The 19,297-nt window shown below is 44.9% G+C and overlaps 2 protein-coding genes across 8 annotated transcripts in view; one reads left to right on the top strand and one right to left on the bottom strand.

Moving 5' to 3' along the window:
* Positions 1-13,006, bottom strand: part of TDP1 (tyrosyl-DNA phosphodiesterase 1) — a 75,219-nt gene extending 62,213 nt beyond the window's left edge. The window contains exons 1-5 of the mRNA XM_081228936.1: positions 12,755-13,006; positions 7,319-7,875; positions 3,966-4,009; positions 2,728-2,783; positions 194-290 (exon numbers count right to left, since the gene is read on the bottom strand). Of these exons, the coding sequence (XP_081085062.1) occupies positions 194-290; positions 2,728-2,783; positions 3,966-4,009; positions 7,319-7,865 (744 nt within the window). The 5' untranslated portion in view covers positions 7,866-7,875; positions 12,755-13,006. The remainder of the gene's footprint in view (positions 1-193; positions 291-2,727; positions 2,784-3,965; positions 4,010-7,318; positions 7,876-12,754) is intronic.
* A 149-nt stretch (positions 13,007-13,155) lies between these two features.
* EFCAB11 (EF-hand calcium binding domain 11) overlaps positions 13,156-19,297 on the top strand; it is a 180,511-nt gene continuing 174,369 nt past the window's right edge. For 5 of the 7 annotated variants that reach the window (XM_081227562.1, XM_081227563.1, XM_081227561.1 and 2 more), the window contains exons 1-3: positions 14,269-14,429; positions 15,108-15,203; positions 19,119-19,164. In XM_081227562.1, the coding sequence (XP_081083688.1) occupies positions 14,355-14,429; positions 15,108-15,203; positions 19,119-19,164 (217 nt within the window). In that variant the 5' untranslated portion in view covers positions 14,269-14,354. Of the gene's footprint in view, positions 13,283-14,268; positions 14,430-15,107; positions 15,204-19,118; positions 19,165-19,297 lie in introns of those variants that run through there. The other 2 variants (XM_081227566.1, XM_081227567.1) reach the window with 2 other exon arrangements.

The raw sequence follows: 19,297 nt of genomic DNA, 5'->3' as shown, positions 1-19,297 counted from the left end.
ATCATTCAACCATGAGGGCTAGCCACAAATAGGATGAGCTACCTCAGGAAGCGTTTAAGCCAAGGCTGGACAGATGTCTGTTGGTGACGCTGGAGAGAGGATTCCTGCATTAGGTGGGTGGATAGACTCAAGGTCTCAATTTCCTTCCATCTCTCAGACTACGCATGATCTCGAAGGGCAATGAGTACCTTACCTGGCAGAGGGCAATGTTTTCGTAAGGCTTTGCCTGGGCGTGAAGGTGAGCCTTTGCTTCGCGTTTGTCGCCATGCACAAGCAGGACTGGTTTCGTCCTGAAAAAGAGATCAGAAGTATTTAAAATCCATCATTCATGAAGCTGGACTGGCACCCAGTTAAGGGTCGCTGACCACCGCCATCTGTTTCTGGCCTGTGTGGTGACTGAGTAGGGGGCCAGCACAGGACAGTGACCGGTTAACCTTTGGAAACTGGTTACCTTTATAATGGAGCCCCGTGGCCTGAGCCTGAAGCTCTGCTGTGACCTGGAGGGGCTGTGACTCAAGAAAGTCCTCGAGTAATTATCTTCTTTGGTCCAAAAGGGCACATCGTCAGCTCTGTGTTAATATGTTTAAATTCAGATGGACTAAAAGATATACAATCATTGTTGTCTAGTATGATGCTCTTTTCTTTCCCTTCTCTTGGCCCAAACAATAGACCACTTCCTCACTAGCCGTATGTTAAACCCCTACTGTGAGCAAGGTCCTGCACCAGATGCCCAGGACACAAGTGAAAGGGCCCAGGCCCACAGCATGTAGTTTCACTAATAGGGGGTGGTATTTCAATGCAACAGAGCCCAACGCACATTGAAAGTGCCCTATTTTTAAATTCAAAAGGACACTATAAAAACATTCTGCAGGAATAGATTAAAAAGGCTTTTAAAGGAACCATGATCTACGCTGGTTAATTCAAAGCGAGATAATCCTTAGAAATCAATATATCTTTATAAACTCTCCCAACAAAACAAAAATTGAATTTTTCTCCAACAAGCAATCAAGCAAGATGAACAGCTCCCACAATTATCAATCACATGCAGAATGCTTCTCTGCCACACATGAAGGGACAAGACTCAACTAAAAAGAAACAGGACAGAAAACGCACATCCAGGACTGATTCCTAACCCCTAAGCCTGATAGCCTTATTCTAACATGTCAGGTAAAATAAAACTAAGAAACACACCTTCCCGGTTTGTTTCTATTTGGAAAAAATTTTCTATTTTACAGCTAGAAACACAGTACAGAGAATAATGTAAGAGATAATCATGCATCTGTTACCTAGAAACAATTCCTGTTATCAGATTATCAGGTCTTTCTTTCTTTTTTTTTTTTTTTTTTGCGGTACGCGGGCCTCTCACCGCCGCAGCCCCCCAGCCGCTCTGCGGCATGTGGGGTCCTCCCGGACGGGGGAACGAACCCACGTCCCCTGCATCAGCAGGTGGACCCTCAACCACTGCGCCACCAGGGAAGCCCATCAGGTCTTTTTAAAAAACAAAAGATTAAACATTATCGACAGAAGCTGAAGTCCTCATTAATTACTTCAGATTTACTGGTGTTCTAAAAACTATCACAAAAAGGCAGTGTGATGGTTAATTTTGTGTGTCAACTTCATTGGGCCAAGGGTGTCCAGATAAAACATTATTTCTGGGTGTGTCTGTGAGGGTGCTTGCAGAGGAGATGACCATTTGAATCGGTGACTCAACAAAACAGATTGCCCTCCCTAATGAGGGTGGGAATCATCCAATACTTTGAATAGGTTGGTGAAATTATTTTCTCTCTTGTTTAAGCCATTGTTATTTCTACTTTTCTGTTACATGCAGCTGAAACTAATCTTACGTGTTACAGGTCAAATATGAGCCCCTGAGTGCCAAAGCTGCTTGGGAAATTTCAACAGTATTTTATCTATTAGTATTACTTTTGGTTGTGCCTCGTGGCTTTCAGGATCTTAGTTCCCCAACCAGGGATTGAACCTGGGCCACAGCAGTGAAAGCACGGAGTACTAACCACTGGACTGCCAGGGAACTCCCAGCATTTTATCTATTATTAATAATGAAGCTTCCCACAATCTGGTGTGCTAAATGCACCATGGACTTTGAGGACCCTGACAACCATTTTCCTGCATGTGTATTCCTCCACCTTACTTGCTGTTATGGGATTCTGCCACGTCAGTGTGTTAGAAATGGGACAGGTGGCATGTCACCATGGGATGCCATATTTATTTGGTTTGCACTGCCTAATATGAGGCAGACAGACTGAAAACCCATCACTTCCATAATTTGGGTAAAGGAAGGCCCTATGACCCCTGCATTAACTCCTAAGCTACACGAAAAATCACTTGTGAAACAGGAGAGGCTCAAAAAAAGAACAGCATTGATGTGCCCAGTGAAGCATGGCATGCTTATAGGTCGAGAACGCAGGTGGCAGTGACCTTTTCCTTCATATTAACATTGGACCTAAAATTCTTTTATTTGGGTTGAAATTTGTCCTAATCTACTTCTGGACAGAAGGACACGCTAAAATCTGTATTAGATAGGCTTGTGATTAGTTCGAATATATCAAAAAATGCTGTTTTCCCAGTATAACTTAACATTTTTACGATTTCAATAGTTCCAAAAGAAATATTCAAAGAAGATGCACGGCAGCTGCCTGAGAAACACAAATCTTGTGTTTTAAGGCTGTATTACAGTTATGACGTCATCCATCACTCTGTGGAACTCACCTGAACTCTGGTGGATACTGTTTTACGAGCCAGTCCACATCAAAGCAGTAGTTAAACTGGATGGGGGGAAGAAAAGAAGTCATGGGCAATTCAGAAAAGCAGTCTATAAGGAGAAGTGTTTGGTTATTGAATTCAAAGAAACTCTAATGATGAACTACATATATTATGTATAAACATGGACAATTTGCTACAATACTCATAAACAAACCTAAAATACATCTTGAAGGGAATACACCATTCAAAGGTTCTGAATTAGTGTGGGAGTGCCTGAGAAAACAGAAAATTACCTCTGCATGCTTTGGCAGCATTTGTATTTGTAAACTGAGTCTTTTCACATTATTTCTAAGAGTGCTCTGATTAATGGGGCTTATAAATTTATCCCTTTTCCCCTAGATGATTATAAAAAGGACTTTTGGAAAAGAACATTTCCTTTCAGCCTAACTTATGAGCTAGCTTTGTAAATAGGCATCTGCTACTGGACATTCACTAGGCTTATGACAATTACATCTTGATTACAGGTTCTGGACTAGACTTACCCACGGGGGTCCTCCCCAGGCCTGGGTAATCCCTGGACCTTCTCCTGGACATACTGACTCAATCTAGCCAGGAGAACGCACACAAATTCACCCCACATTCCATCTGGAGACCAGGATTCCCGCCACCAAGCAGAACATGGAGCACACAGAAAGCTTTGCCTTCTTTAGGCACAAGACCTTGTTCTATTTGCTGGAGAGCCTGGCACATTAAGGTGATTTATCAACGCAAAGGGACCAGCTCTGTCAGGCAGAAGAGCTGCCAATCAAACACGTCAATCAAACATGCAGACGTACCCACATCCATAACTTCTACTCACTTCTCTTTGGAGGGTGTAGGAAATTTCTCATTTACTTCTCTAAATAAAATCAAACTTGACATGGCCTTCACCTCTCTACCCACACTCCCAGGGAGTTGCACCAGAGTTCTGTGAGATTATTAGTGTCCCAAAGAGAAGTTCCTCAGGTTGGAATTTCCAGAGTGACTTCCTGGCCAGTCCTTATGGCCCAATCGAGAGTCAGAAGCCCCAGTGACTGTGCATCCACGTTCCAGGCTGATGGATCCCACAACTGCGGCGTTTGGTGCCAGCCTCCAGATAAGTGCCATCTCAGGGACCCTGCACAGGTCCGGCCCACAGGTCCCACTGCTCACTTTCTTACAGAGTTATTTGCCCCTTCCGTCCAAAGAAAAAACTGTAAACTCACCTGAGCTGAAGAAACAAGTGTCCCAAATAGAGGAGATAAAATATCTGGGGAGACAAAACATTTATATCTAATTCATATTTTTGATAAAGACTATCTAGTAATAATAATCACAACTGACTTATTAAATAGACGAGAATGTGGCTTAGAAAATGATGCACTGAAAAGGTACTACAAGGCTAGACTTTAATGTTCCATAAAATTCAAGAGAAAATTTCCCTGGGCTATTTAATAATATTTATTACGTATCAGTATTATTTAACCAAACATAATGGAAAATCAACATCTACAACTTTAGTGCTGGATGACTGGGCAATCTTACAAACTGCCAACAAGGACAATAACGATGCGTGTCCTTCTTCTTTCCAGATCTCTTAATTTTTTACCTCCTTCAAGTGCTCATTGAAGTCTCTCGGCAGGAAACCTCCCCAGACTGGGACTAGCAAGACAGCTCTCTGGAGCCTGAGGGCTCTTGCTTCCCGTGGAGGGAGGGCAGAGGCCTCCGCAGCTCCAAGCGCATATTTCTAGCACCCAGGTCATCTCTAAGGAGGGCCCACCTTGCACCCACTCAGGCTTTACTTCAGAGAAAACAGAAAGCCATGTCTCTACACCCTGAGAGGAAGCACACAACCCTCATCGCCACCACCGATTATAACAGCCTCACTTGGACAAGACCCATCGGGTGCCAGGCCCTGTTCCTGGTACTTTCCATGTGTTAACTCTCACTCCTCGTAGCCATTTTCTGTCCGTGGGGGTCTGTCGTTCCCATGTTGTAGATGGGGAGTCTCTCCTTAGGGGGCCGCCCGTGGCCACACAGCTGGGGACAGGCAGGGTCGGGGCTTGAACACAGACATTCTGGCTCCAGCACTTCTGCTCTAACCACCAAGCCAACGCTGAGGGTTCAGACTGGGCTCGTTCACTTATTTGACCCATATTTATTGAGTGCCTCCTGTCTTCCAGATGTGGGGATAAATGCCAGGGTACAAAGATTTTAAAAGAATGAAAAAGTCCTCTAAGGAAGCTCCTACCTTAAAGGGAGAGTTGCACAATCAAGAGAGAAACTGCAACGTGGTGCCCCCATTTTGCCCCCACTGCCACTCCTCTTTCTACCTTTCTAAATTTTATCCATTTTTCAAGGCCCATCTGAGGTCCCTCTTCCTCCATGAGATCTTCTAAACAACCTACAATTATGGCCTTTGCTGGAGTGGTACACCAAACGCTTAAGAGCATGCATTCTGATGCTGGAATGCCTGGATTCAAATCCCAGTTCTACCATCTGCCAGCTCTATGACCTTGGGCAGGTTATTTAACTTCTCTGCAGATCGGTCACCTATCCGAGGACAACTGTAACATCTACTCATAAGGCTGTTTCGAGGATTAAAGGAGATAATCTACATAAAAGCTCCTATCATGTTACCTCTCCTTCTTCCATACCTTGGTACTAATAGCCAGTCTTTATCACTTTATTATATACAGCAAAACCTTGCATAGTTCTCTATTTCCTGTTTCAATCTCTCTCAAATAAAATGGAACACTGAGATCTATTATATATTTCTGTAAAGCACCTAGACATTTGCAAAAAGGAAAAATAAACACCTTGTAGAATCAAACTTTTTATAGTATGGAATTAAATATACCAACATTTATACATCACGTAAGATGTAATTATACATTGGCTATATAATTAAAACACTATTAACAGTGAACACAATCTATTCTTGAATGTGGGCAAGAAAGGTAATGTGAAATAAGGGTGACAACATTTATTTTGTGTATCTGCCACGTGAACATACTGTGCCGGGCACTTCCTGTGTTATCTCCCTTTTTTCTGAATCCCCAGTTTAAAGGTGAGTGAACTGAAATTTTGAAGAATGTTAGGTCCTTTGTTAATTACCAACACAGCAAGCAGGTGGTGAGGCCCTGTGTCTGGGATTCTAGGGGCCCTGCCATTCTCTCAAAGGAAACCCTTGTTTCCTCTCTGCACCAAGTGTAGCAGGAGGCGGGGCGGTTCCCACACAGACCAATCCTCCACAGACACCAGCTGCGCGTCCTACGACTGAATTCAATTCTGACAGCATCCACCCGGAGGTGGCGTCAGACCCCACAGGACTGCCCCCACCTCAGATGCCAGTCACAAGCCCGGACCCCTTGTGCTTCTGACCAACCGGCTATAAATTGGGGGTTGCCACTATCCCCTCTGCGGGCTCGATAATTTGCTGCAAGGCCTCACAGAACTCAGAAAAGCACTTTCCTCGCTAGATTACTAGCTTATTATAAAAGGATACAACTCAGGAACAGCCAGATGAAGAGATGCACAGGGTGAGGTATGGGGGACGGGGCGCGGCCATGCCCTCTGCAGGTGCGCCACGGCCCAGCACCTCCTCGTCGGCACCAACCTGGAGGCTGTGTGAACCCTTCCAGTGAGGGGTCTTTTACGGAGGCTTCATTACACAGGCAAGACTGACCAAACCAGTGGCCCTTGGCGGTGAACTCGACCTCCAGCCCCTCTGCCCTCCCCGGAGGTGGAGGTTAGGGCTGCAAGTTCCAGCTTTAATCACCAGGCTGGTTCCCCAGGCAACCAGCATCCCCCTTCCTAGGGGTTTTCCAAAAGTCATCGCATTAACATACCCTCCACTCCGGTGCGGCTGAAAGGGGCCTGTTAGGAATAACAAAAGATGCTCCTTTCACCTTTCATTACCTTGGAGCTATTTCAGGAACCTGGGACAAAAACCAAAACCAAACCCCAACTATAACCGGAGTGAAGTCCAAATATCTGTATACATCACAATATCACACAGATACTCCCTGGGGACTAACCACAGCAACCAAAAATCAGGGCACTTCTTGTTTTGCTTCTGCGCCAGGAACCATAACCAGCCTTCAAGCAACGGTTCTCAAACTTAATTGGGCTTGTTAAAGGAGATTGCAGGGCCAGGCTCCCAGAGTCTGGTGCTGGGAATCTGAAGAGGAGGCGGAGAATTTTCATGTTCCACAAGCTCCAGGTGGTGCTGACACTGCTGGTCCAGGGACCAGAGAGAACTATTGCTGTCAAGGGCTGGTTACTCGGTTAATAAAGTGTCAGCGACCGAGTTTAACCTTTAAATTACAAGTTAAGTAATTCTAAGCACTGTGCAAGGGGTGCCAGCAGGGTGACCTGCAGGGCTCTGGGAGACACCCGCTGGCTTCCTGACCTAAGCAAAGTTTGCTGTAAACGAATGCATCTGCTTGTCAAAATGGGTTTTTTTACCCCCTGAGAGAGGTTGAGAGGGTTCTTAAGAGATCCCTTCTAGGCTGCCCTCCTGTTTTTCGACGGGGAGCCCCACAAGTGCAGCTCCCGGACCCCCGGCTTCACTCACCCCTGATGTGGAGGGCTCCCGAGTTATACTTTGGCTTAATTCCGGAGACTCTAGTGAGGTAAAATTGGAAGGGGTTCCCTTTACCCAGCAGGTCCCAGATGTCCTGGCCTTCCCCTGACGTTTCAAGCCCGTGGCCGGCCGAGGGGCTGGGATGCCCAGCACCTGGGACAGCACCATCTCTGGGAGAAGGGAGGCCTTTCTCCTCTTTGACCCCTGTGTCCTTAGGCTGCTTCTGCTGCGTCTCTGGCGGCAGCTCGTCCTCACTGCTGGAGAGACACCAGCCCAGGCCTTCCTGGGAACCGCCCTTCTGCCTTTTGGGAGGTGAAGCTTCTGAAATGGAATCTGTGTTGCTGAATTTCACGGGTGCGATCTTCCTCCTGTGGGCAGCTTTCCGAGCCTCGGAACAGGTGTACTTTGGCTCACTGGCTGCTCCCTGCTCAGCGTGCGGGAGAAAAGAGGCAGATGGCTCTTCCGGTCTTGGCTTTTCCTCCTCACTTTCATCACTACTGGATATTGTCCACCTCCCATAATTGCCTTCCTGAGACATTACACTTCCTCTGGAAATGAAAGGTGGAAATTTCGTTATTTCCCATCCACCAGGCCACCGGCACACTCATGCTCTTGCTCTCAAATTCCGTGTCCTGAGCTTCTAGGACACATACAGCACACCTGACACTTAACCAGATGCCAAGACGTGTCACTAACATCAGCTGCTCTGTAGGTGTTCACGGCACATCACCACAATCTGCCGTGAGAACTTGGCAAATAAAGTGATGGCGAAAATCCCGCTCACCTCCTGCTTCTCTCCCTTTGTTTTTCCACCTAGACCTTGTTCTTAAATGCCTGAGGAAATGGAGTTGAGCCAAAGTCCAAAACAAAAATGTCCACTCTTAGCCCTGAAGCTTCCAACAGGTGTTTGGGGTTAAGGTCAGCTTAAGGAATTTCAGGAGTAATTCTGACTATGCTCATATTTTTAAGCTCAAATTGGAATTTATCACCTATTCCTCACCCAAGTATGGGAGCCCAAAGGACTTCAGGGACTACTTCTTACTCCCCCAAGATAAGCTACTTACCATAAAGCTTAACAAAATCCTCAAAACAGTATCAAATGATCAATTCTATATATACGTTATCTAGGGATGCTTCCAGGAGGACCCAACTGACTTAATGATTATCTAATCCTAAATCAAACCACGAAAACCTGCGGAGAAAGAACCTGTACTAAAGCAAAACGTTACTTTGTTTTCTAAACCACACAGTTTAACTTCTACTTCCTTGCTCTCAAAAGAGGAAAACAGATGAAACTTTTGCTTTTCTTACCTACAAAATGTCACGAATTCAAGGGTAAAGGGCTATCTAAGTAGATTTCCCAAATAACTAAAGAACAACAGTTCCTTAGTGTGATTTTTTTTAAAAAAATAGGGCTTCCCTGGTGGCGCGGTGGTTGAGAGTCCGCCTGCCGATGCAGGGGACACGGGTTCGTGACCCGGTCCGGGAAGCTCCCACATGCCGCGGAGCGGCTGGGCCCATGAGCCATGGCCGCTGGGCCTGCACGTCTGGAGCCTGTGCTCCGCAACGGGAGAGGCCACAACAGTGGGAGGCCCGCGTACCGCAAAAAAAAAAAAAAAAAAAAAAAAACACTTTAGTACAAGACCCAGAGGAAAATCATAGGACTCAAGAGTCTGTGCTCAGATTGTGGACAGAGTGTCTACAGGTTTGCTCTAGAGCGTAAGCAGGACCTGTTATGAGTGCAGATATAGGACAGACTGCAGCACGGCCCACACTCCTTAAAAAAGGCTAAATTCTGCACTGAAAGACTTGCAAATGAACATACTTTCATGTTTCAAGCTAAAAAGTGTATTTTTTAAGGCATCTATCACTTCGCACAACTTCTCACCTTTTTCAATTAATGACCAAGTCAGATAAGGTTTCTCCTGTAAATTACACATTTCAAGGAGCTTTTAAGCAGAGTGCGTGTAGACAATAATTTGACACGTTCTTCATGGCCCAGGGTCACTATTAAGCCCACCTGGCATGGACCGTGTTTTGCAGCCACAGCTGTAGGGACCACAGATGGATGGAGACACTTGCTCCTGTAATAGGGGCCCTAGACTCTCTCTAGGTCTTGTTTTCTAAAAGTTCTCTGTCCTTTCCCCCTGTGTTCAGCCCACTTCTAGGGGCTGTTTGAACTCTGAGTAGGTTTTTCCCCCTAAATTGTTTCTAATCCGGTAAGGGTTAAGACACCACATAATCAAGCTTGTTGGAACTGTATTGTTACAGTTAACAGGATCTGAGAACCAGGTTTTCCCATGAAAGAGGTTAAGACAGACTTACTACTTAACACCTACTTAAACAGCTCAGCTTTTTGTTTGTTTTGACGTTTTTTTTTAAAAACTTAAGTTCCCTTAGTGTTCTAGACTCTGGAGACAGCTATCACAATTCACTTTGAAGGAGCCATTTGTCAGTTAGTTTGTAACTGAAAAATTATTTAAGAACAAAAGAACCATCTCTGGGAAAACTACCATGCTGTAAGCTCTAGCTTCCACTGAATTCTAAACCAGCTCTAAAGCTAGGCAATGAGTAATAGAATCTTCGACTGAGATTCCTCAGGCCGTTCTCCCTAGATTCCTGCCCCATCCTAAAGCAAAGAGAGGGTCTCAGAGTTTTTAGGTGAAAAAAGGGTTCACCTCCCGGCCTGAGAAAAGGAGCTGTATGCAGACCTTAGAGATCACCACCACCCCTCTTCCCAGATCAATTACGTAAAAATAAAATGGAATTCAAAAATCCTGAGAACTCTAAAAGGAAAATATTTATTCGTCTTTAGTGACTGTGTGAGCTATTTAGGAGATTTCTAAATTTTTCAGTTTTATCATTATCTACACTTTCTAGAACCACATGTGGGGGTGGGGGAGGGGAGGACAGAGAATTCCCTCCAAAAAAGGAGAAGTGGGTAAAAAATAAAGCTTTGAAAAAGACATTTATTTCCTAGAGAAAAAAAAGTTTTTGTCTTCTCTATACATGGTTTAAATTTTGGATCTACTCACAATCCAAAATGTGCCTGAGATTATTTACCAATTAAAGGCAAAAAAACCTTTGTAATATGCTAATAAAACTGTAACAAATCATTAAGCCTAGCAGGTTACCAGCCTCTCTATGCAGTCAAGGCGCTTAGCCTGTTGAAGAGGAGCTGTTGGTAAACACCAAGATTAACCAGCAACTGATTCTACTTTGGAGGACTGGATCTGGTCTCAGGATCAGAATTTCATTTCTCTCTCACACAGGCCCAGATTCTCTGCATTCTCAGACAGCTTTCATACTCAAGTCATAGAGCTTTACAAGTATAGAACCTAAGTGTTCCTTCAATTGTTTGCTCACGGTTTGTCTTCCCTGGGCAGTGTCTCGCACAGCACAGGTCTAACACCACACTCTGGGTAAGTGGTGACACCAGGATCAGAATTACAACACAGGTGGGCTGACTCTGAGATCTGACATTCAGTGGGTCACCAAAGTGCAGTATTTCCCAAAGCAGAGGTGACTGGGACCTGACGTTAACATTACGTTATGAAAGTACCTCCCTTTCTCATTCCAATCCAATGTCTCAGTTTAATCAAGGAGAAAGCTGTTTGTAGAAATGTCTATTCCTGCTTTTGAACAAATAACAGACTTTGGGCTCTTCTGCAGGCAGTAACACTTTGGTTTAACATCAACAGAAGGTATCTTATGGCTCCATTACATTTACAATAACTGAAGTTTACTTCTTAAAGATGGTCTTTATGTAAAAGTGGGTTCAAATGAAAATATTAAGCAAATAGTAGTACAGATGTTGAGAATGAGACAAAACCGGGGAGGAAGCAACCGACCACATTACTGAAATTTGGCAAACACTGCGTTAAGCTACAATGCCAAGGAGGGTAAAAATCTAAAGAAATTCGGGCTTCCCTGGTGGCGCAGTGGTTGAGAGTCCGCCTGCCGATGAAGGGGACACGGGTTCGTGCCCCGGTCCAGGAGGATCCCACATGCTGCGGAGCGGCTGGGCCCGTGAGCCATGGCCGCTGAGCCTGCGCTCCACAACGGGAGAGGCCACGACAGTGAGAGGCCCACATACTGCAAAAAAAAAAAAAAAAACTAAAGAAATTCTACCACCAGATGCCAACTCACAACATTAGAGTGTCTATTAGATACTAAAAAAGGAAATTTGTGGCTACAAATGGATACTCCTCTGAAAGCTGCTGGCTCCTCCTCTCCCCCTACCATCCCAGACCCAGCTGGGCTATTTCTTTTACGTTTCCAGCTGACCCTTCTTATAGAGCTTGCAGACCATCAGGAGGGCATGGGGGTCAATCTCAACTGAGGCCAGGTGTGGCCAGTAGTGGGCAAATATGACTCCAATTTCAAATCCAGTCATTACTAGGTGGTAAATGTGCACTTAGGCAAGTTACTTAACTGCTGAGCCTCAACTTCCTCCTCTGGAAATGGGTGTCATACCTACCTCCCAGAGTATGTTCATTCGAAAAATATTTATTGAGCAGCTACTATGTGCCAAGCCCTGGGAATAAGAAATTAACAACATAGAAACAATTTGTCCTAGAAAAGCTTATATTTCAAGGAGAAAGGTACAGACCGACACAAACAAAAATAACCAAAAAGGCCAAGATATCTTGACAGATATTCATTATATTTTACAGGTATGAGAGAGTAACAGGGATGCCCTTACCTTCGACTATCCTGAATTTAACATTTAAGTGAGCCAAATAAAAGTGTGGGAGGGAAAGAAGAGTATTCCAAGTGAGGGAACCCAACCTGAAAAGACCAGAACAAGGTTGTAGTAACTCCAAAAACAGGCAGAAAGACTTGGGTAAGGAAGACAGGTAGGTGGTCCAGGATGAAGGGGGTGGGCAGGAGTAAGTTAAAGATCCTGGATTTTATTCTAAGAACAGTAGGCCCCACTGAAGGGGAGTGTACCTTTTAATAAGCAGGGGAGTACCTTGGTCCGATCTACTTTTTTAAAATATTACGTTCCCTACAACTCTTTATGGAGAATGGTTTGGAGGGAGACAAAAGTCGAAGTGAGGCGGCTCCTGCAGGGACTCTGGTAGCTCATGAAGGCGGTCGGGATGGAGTGAAGTGGGCTGATTCCGGGGTACACTGTTTTCTGTGCGCTCACCTTTACCGGGCATGCACTCATTTCACGCTCACAACTGTTTCCATTTATGGGGAGACTAAACACAGAGTTTAAATGCCTGGCACAGAGTAAGCGCCCAACATGCTAGCTATCACTAACTCTCCAGACCATCTGCCTACTACGTGGAGGAGCCAGAATAAGAATCCGCGGAGGGGGACCCCTCCAGCAGGACTCTGGTCTCCTCACGCAGCAGCTGCTCGCACCAGAGAGGTACTATTACTGGAGGAAGCCGAGGCCCAGCAAGGGGACCCTACCTAGTGTCTTTACAAGATGCTCCGCTTCCCTCCGGATCCACCTCCAGCCCCGCGGGGCACTCAAGAATTCGCTGGACGCCGGCTGCCCGCACTCCAGGCCAGAAGGAGCAAAAGCGCGGGCAGCTGCCGAACGCGCACCCGAGGCCTCGGAACCCGCAGCCTCCACTCACCTGAAGCCCCCAGAACGCGCAGCCACCTGGGATCCCACTACTCCGCCGCCACTCGCGCCTGCGCGCGCTTCAAACCTTCCAGCCGGCAGCGCGCGCAGAGTGGCCCTGCCCCTTCCCCTTCCGGAACGCCCGCAGCTGGGTCCTAAAGCCCTCCGGGTCATGAGGGGCTGATGGGGCGCTCCCGCACGAAGGGGCGGAGAGAAGTCCTGGCCGCCTCCAGCTCCCCTCTCACCTCCTGGGCGTGTCTCCTAAAAGGGGGAGAGAGGACAAGAAATTTCCCTCACTTCTCCCGTAGTTAATTAGCAAAACTCATCCCCTTTGCAGGGGTTCTCATAGCTTCAGACTCCCGGAGCTCGAGGTGTGTGTGTGGCGGGGGGGTGGGAGGGGGTGGGTATTTTAAAGGCAGAGACAGGATCACCTGAGAGGTTCGAGGAAGCTGAGGGCTGAGACCGGTGTCCCGGGAGGAGTGGGTTCTCCTGCGGGAGCGGAGTGTAAAGCCTGCTGTAAAATAAAAGGTTAAACGAGCTCCCTTAGACTCAACCTCGAATGCCCGTTTCTTCGTTGAAAGAGGCGTGTGTGCCTGTGTGTGTGTGTGTGTGTGTGTTGCCTTTTTAATCTTACTGATTTGTCAGAAGAGAGAGGTGAGGTAAACTCCTTTGCAAAGCGGAACCCTCTCAATATTCCTTGGCTTTAATAAGGATGTTTGCTGTGGAATTTGGGCTCAGTGCTGTTGATATTATTCTGTTTCCTTCACACCAGGCACCTCTCCTAGAGGACTGAATGAAATAACTTGGGGTAAACGTCCTAAGGGCTCATTTGGTTCGTTTATTGAAAGTCTGTTTTGTGCCAGGTACCGTGCTCAGTGCTAGGCTTGTAGGGAGGACGGAACAGACACAGTAGCTACCCTGGAGGGCTCGATTCCAATGACTTGCTGATCTGCACGGGAGCCCCGGTCTTGTTTTGATTGGTTTCTTTTATGCTTTGTTCACACTCTTTTTGTGTCTCCTATAATGTTTAGTATAGTGCCATTGATCAAAATTATCAAAAGTAATTTACTACAAGGTGTGGGGGCAGAAAATGAAAAGAATCATGAAGGACACGTTGAAACAGCACCTGGGTGAGCGGGATCCACAGCCGCGCGCCAGGAGTTAAAGGGACGAGAGGGGCGGGGCCAAGGCTGGGGGCGGGCCTGGAAGCCCCTCCGCCATAGGCTGTTCCAAGGAAACGTTATTAAACAAAGTCTCTGGCCAATAGAGCTGCGGGGTCAACGCCAGTGGCTCACAGGCCGTCCAATAAGAGAAGACTTTGGAGGTACCCGGCCAAGTTCAGCTTCCTGAGCTGAGAGGAGTTTGGCGGGAGGTCGCTGCAAGCCGGGCGTAGGCCGCAGAGGTCGCGAGTTCAGGCGTCCCGACTCCCGTGTGGCTGTCGCGATGTTTTTCTCCCGGGCCGGGGCCCGGCCGCGGATGTGGGAAGCCAGCCAGTCAGAACACAAGAAGTGGGTGGAAGTAGGTGTCCAGAGGGCTGTCTCGGACTTTTAACCTGAGCCGGGACTTTCACTTCCGTCACCCCGCCTGGCTCTCACTCAGCTTTGTTGCACAGATAGGGGCTGGACTGTCCTTCCGAAGTCTCATGGTTAATGACCGAGGCTAGGGCTGCAAGGCTTCTGGATCCCTGTCCAGTGTTCTACTTCCAATTCCTTCTTTTCTCCGCGACATAGTCTGTGCATAACAAGCTGTAATCTCCATCTCTCCTCCCGCCTTTCAAAGCCAGCCCTTTTGCCTCACCTTCCCAATTCTAGGATTGAATTTTCGGTAGAATTTATCCGAATGGTTTAAAGGAATTAACCCAGCGATTAAGTCGTTTGCACTTTTGGGGGGGTAAATTTTAGCACATTAAGATTTTCTTTTTGGCCCTGTGGGCAGCATTCGGGATCTTAGTTCCCCGACCAGGGGTAGAGCCCGTGCCCCCTGCAGTGGAAGCTCGGAGTCTTAACCACTGGTTCTCCAGGGAAGTCCCAGAAGATTAAGATTTCTTGAGGATTAAAATTAGGATAATGAAATTCCATTTCCCAGCCCTACTCTTGGCTAAGTTTTAGGTTTGGGAGGTCTAAACTTAATATAAGTTAGTAATAATAGAACAAACGGTTTCTGTCTTATTAACTAAAAATATTTGCTGTTTTTTAGGTATTTAAAGCATGCGATGAAGAAAACAAAGGCTATCTAAGCAGAGAGGACTTTAAAGTTGCTGTTGTAATGCTGTTTGGATACAAGCCCTCCAAGGTAGAACTTTCTTTTGTATTTGGGGACTGGGCTGACAATACAATAGTGGATGGATTCTAAATAAAGTGCAGAGGGCTAGCTTAGGATGTTTATGAAGCAAACCGCTGCCTTTTGAGCAATTTCAGAGATGTGTCCAGTGCTGAATTTTACTTTTGTCTTAAGAATCCAACTCAGGAATGAATTAGAATCCATCAAGACTAAGTCATGGGCTTCCCTGGTGGCGCAGTGGTTGAGAGTCCGCCTGCCGATGCAGGGGACACAGGTTCGTGCCCCGGTCCGGGAAGATCCCACATGCCACGAAACAGCTGGGCCCGTGAGCTATGGCCGCTGAGCCTGCGCGTCTGGAGCCTGTGCTCCGCAACGGGAGAGGCCACAACAGTGAGAGGCCCTCGTACAGCCAAAAAAAAAAAAAAAAAAAAAAAAAAGACTAAGTCACCAGGCTGCTAATAATATTAAGTATGAGATGCTAGCGAGGTTCCAAGAGGGAAGCCTGGGAATAGGATGTTGGTAACAGAAGGAATTCACAGAGGAAGTAACATGCAGGATTTTTTTTTCTTAAATTAAAAAAAGAAAATTTGCTCCATTTAAATTATGAAAATAATGCATTTACATAGTCAAAAAATTAAAATGGTCCAGAAAAGTATAAAGTTGGGTGTAAAATCCCCTCTCTCCCTACCAAAGGGTCCCACTCCTCAGGAGTTACCATTATTAACAGTTTCTCGTGTATCATCCCAAAATTTCCTGTGTATTGACAAACACGCCTAGCATTGTATTGAAAAGTGGGTGCATAGTATACCTATTTTATTTTATCTTGCTTTTTTCCCTTCACAATAGAAGAACATAAAAGCACACACACCACATTAAAAAAATAGTTGCTTAGTATTCTCTTTAGCTAGTTTCCTTGTTTTGGTCATTTCAGTTGTTTCTATTATTTTTCATTCCTACAAATATTGCTGCCGTGAGCATTCTCTTATAACTATATCTCTGCTTGTGAATATATCTCTGTGGAATAAATTCCTAGAAATACAAGTGCTAGGTACATTTGAAATTTTGTTGGGCATTGCTCTCCAGGAAAGGTTGCACTAATTGAAGAGAGTTGAGCTGAACTTCAGTGAATCTCCCATTTTAGTAGGACAGGTTTCCTGTGCCTCCTGTTCTTGTGCTGCTCCTCTGGTCTGTTACATCCATTCTAGTGATGGATCCCTCTTGTTAAGCTGCTGACCTGGAATTAATCAGGGGCAAGATCTTGGCCAGGTTTAAGAAATTCAACTGCAGGCATCAAACAGAGGGAGCACTCAGGGCTCTGCCTGGAATGTCATCCCTCCTGCTGTTGTTAGACAAAGTGGCTGGGCAACTGCTTTGGCCCAATTGTTCCTTATGCGTGGGCTCTACCTGTCTGTCAGATTGCAGGCCCTGTAAAGCCAGGGACCACGTGATGTCCCACTTTTCTGTTCTTCATTATGCTTAAATGTATTACAACTTCATTGTTAATATGTTCTGTTGATATAAATATGTCCCATGAACCACCCAGGTAGGTTCAACTGCTAGGGGTTCCTTAGTTACTGAGAGGTTGACTATGGAGCTTCAGGGCTGGCTCCCAGAAATTGCAGCTCTCCTGTTAACCTGCAGTCATTTCAGCTGGAATTCCAGAGCAGGTCAGCTAAGTGGACTCAGCTTTTGAAGCATTGAATTTAACCCAGGTTCAGCTGGAAAGATATCTGGTCTCATTCTACCTTTGTCACCTTTGGATCTACTTACTTGATTTTAACTTTAGAACATGTAAGTGAGGAATTTAATGACAAGTACAGAGATATGGTAACATACGTACATACACACCATCAAATTTAACAGATTTTTACTTTTGGTTGAGGTTTTGGATTTTATTTTTTAATCAGAGGAAATGCTTGTTTACTGCAGATCGCTAAACAGTGAAATACTGATATAGCAAATCACCTATACACTTAACAATCATTTGTAACAATCATGAAGTTTTACTAAGTGACACTTAATATATTCCCTCTGTGAAATTTAACAGATTTTTCCGCTTATAATAAGTTGAGGTTTGGGGTTTTATTTTTATTTTTTTATTTTTTTTTGGTGTACCTTGAACATTTATTACAACTAATTGGTGATGTGATAAGACGTGCTCATGTGGCCTGAATATTGGTCACAGTCACAACAAAGCTTAATCCAGCCCAGCAGATACAAATGAAAGTGTAAACTGTGAAGACATGTTTACATACATGGAAGTATGTAAAAAGTGACATTGAAGCAACTGTATATCCTTAAAAAATGTAGAGCCCACTAGTGCTATTTTACCTCATTTAACTTGGGATTTTATTTTTAAACATTGCTTTTCAGCAAATGAAATATTTACTGAATGCAGGTCATGAAGCAGTAAGGCACTAAAATAATAAATCACTTCTGCATTCATGGAAATGTTTACAGAATGAAATTTATTGTGTTCCCATTTAATAAAAGGAGTACTTGCTAGTTGCTAGAAATATAAATGTGAATGAACATAGACCCTACTTGAAATAGTTCACAGTTTAGTGTAGAGAGACTTATAAAACTCTGATAAATTCTAAGATACAGAAGGGATTAAGAATAGAAAGGGAGGAGGGCAAGGAGAAGGGTCTAATTCTGTAGTAACTTTAATAGGAATCTGGGCATCATTTAGAGCAGCGGAGGTAGACTCTGATATGAAGTGTCTGGGAGTGCTTTGTGGTGGTGGGAGAAGTTATGCCTTGGTCATTCATGGTTGCATGTGGTGGCCGTATCAGAGTGGTGTGACAACAGGACTGAAGGGATAAGAAAATAAGAAAATTCAGAAGGAGTAGGTTTGGGGGAAAGGCAGTGAGTTCGGATTGGGGCATATTAAGTTCGAGGAGGCTACAAGCACCCAAGTGCATTCCTTTTTTAAGTGCTGTGCTGGGTGTTGAGGTGATGATGGTAAAGATCTGCTCTCAGATTGTGCCACCTCCCTTAGATGTACGAATCTGAAGTTGGGTGGAGAGGTGAGGGCTAGAGATAGATTTGGGATTCCTCACAGGTGGTAGCTCAAAGCATGAGACCAAGGTGGCATTGCCCGAGAGGAGTACGTGGAGTGTGAAGGGCAATGTCCTGAGGGGAGAACATGGGGGGCGTACCCACATTTAAGGGTTGTTGGGGACTCCATGAAGAAGATGCACTGGGAACTGGTTGTCGGGGAGGGACCGGAGGAACCAGGGAAGTGCAGGGCATGGAATCCAAGGTGGAGAAGCTACATCAGATGTTGCCAAGATGCTAATTCCATGACGTTTATAAAGCTCTCTTAACAATGTGGGAAAATGCTGATGTTTTAATATTTAGTTAAGGCAGGTCCCCGAACTTAATATACAGTGTATTCTCAAATATGTTTAAACATGCATGGAGGGGGGAAAAAAAAGCTGTACTAGGCCTAAATGTTAACAGTGGTTTTCACTGGATGGCTGGTTTTTTAGATGTTTTTCTTCATAATTAAAAAATATGTGTCATGTTTTCTACATCATGTTACTATTACAGTCAGGAAAAAATTTTTAAATAAACCCATAGAGCCCATTGTAACAATTGCTTGTATTTGTCTAAAACAGAAATGTTACCTTTTAGGTTATTCTGTATATGTGACAGTCAAGTTGATTTTATATGATAAACTGTTTTGGTCAATGCAGTAAAGTTTTGGGGGCCATTAGAGTCTGTAGTAGATCAGCATCTGGTATCTTATTAATAGAAGAGAAAAATGACTATTATAGCTGTCCTGTGATGTTACTTGTCTGCTGGATTCAACAAAGTTGGTTTCTCATAAAATACATTCCTTCCCCACACCCCAGGAATTAAGAACTTGTATTGTGAAAACATTTGATGAAATTGTATAGCCTGTACTTTTTTCTTTTCTAGATAGAAGCTGATTCTGTGATGTCCTCAGCAGATCCAAACACTTCCGGTAATGTGAAAGTTAATTTTTCGTACTCTTATGTAGACATTCATGAAACTACAACTAAGAACAAATATAGAGGCTATAAAGCATTATGTTTAAGCAAATCTTTGTTTTGTTTCTGATTACCCAAAAAGAACGA

Source organism: Mesoplodon bidens (genome assembly GCF_964165515.1).
Source record: "Mesoplodon bidens genome assembly, chromosome: 3".
In the NCBI taxonomy this organism is placed as follows: domain Eukaryota; kingdom Metazoa; phylum Chordata; class Mammalia; order Artiodactyla; family Ziphiidae; genus Mesoplodon; species Mesoplodon bidens.
Note: the sequence above shows the minus strand (reverse complement) of the source record. Positions and strands in the feature narration are given on the sequence as shown.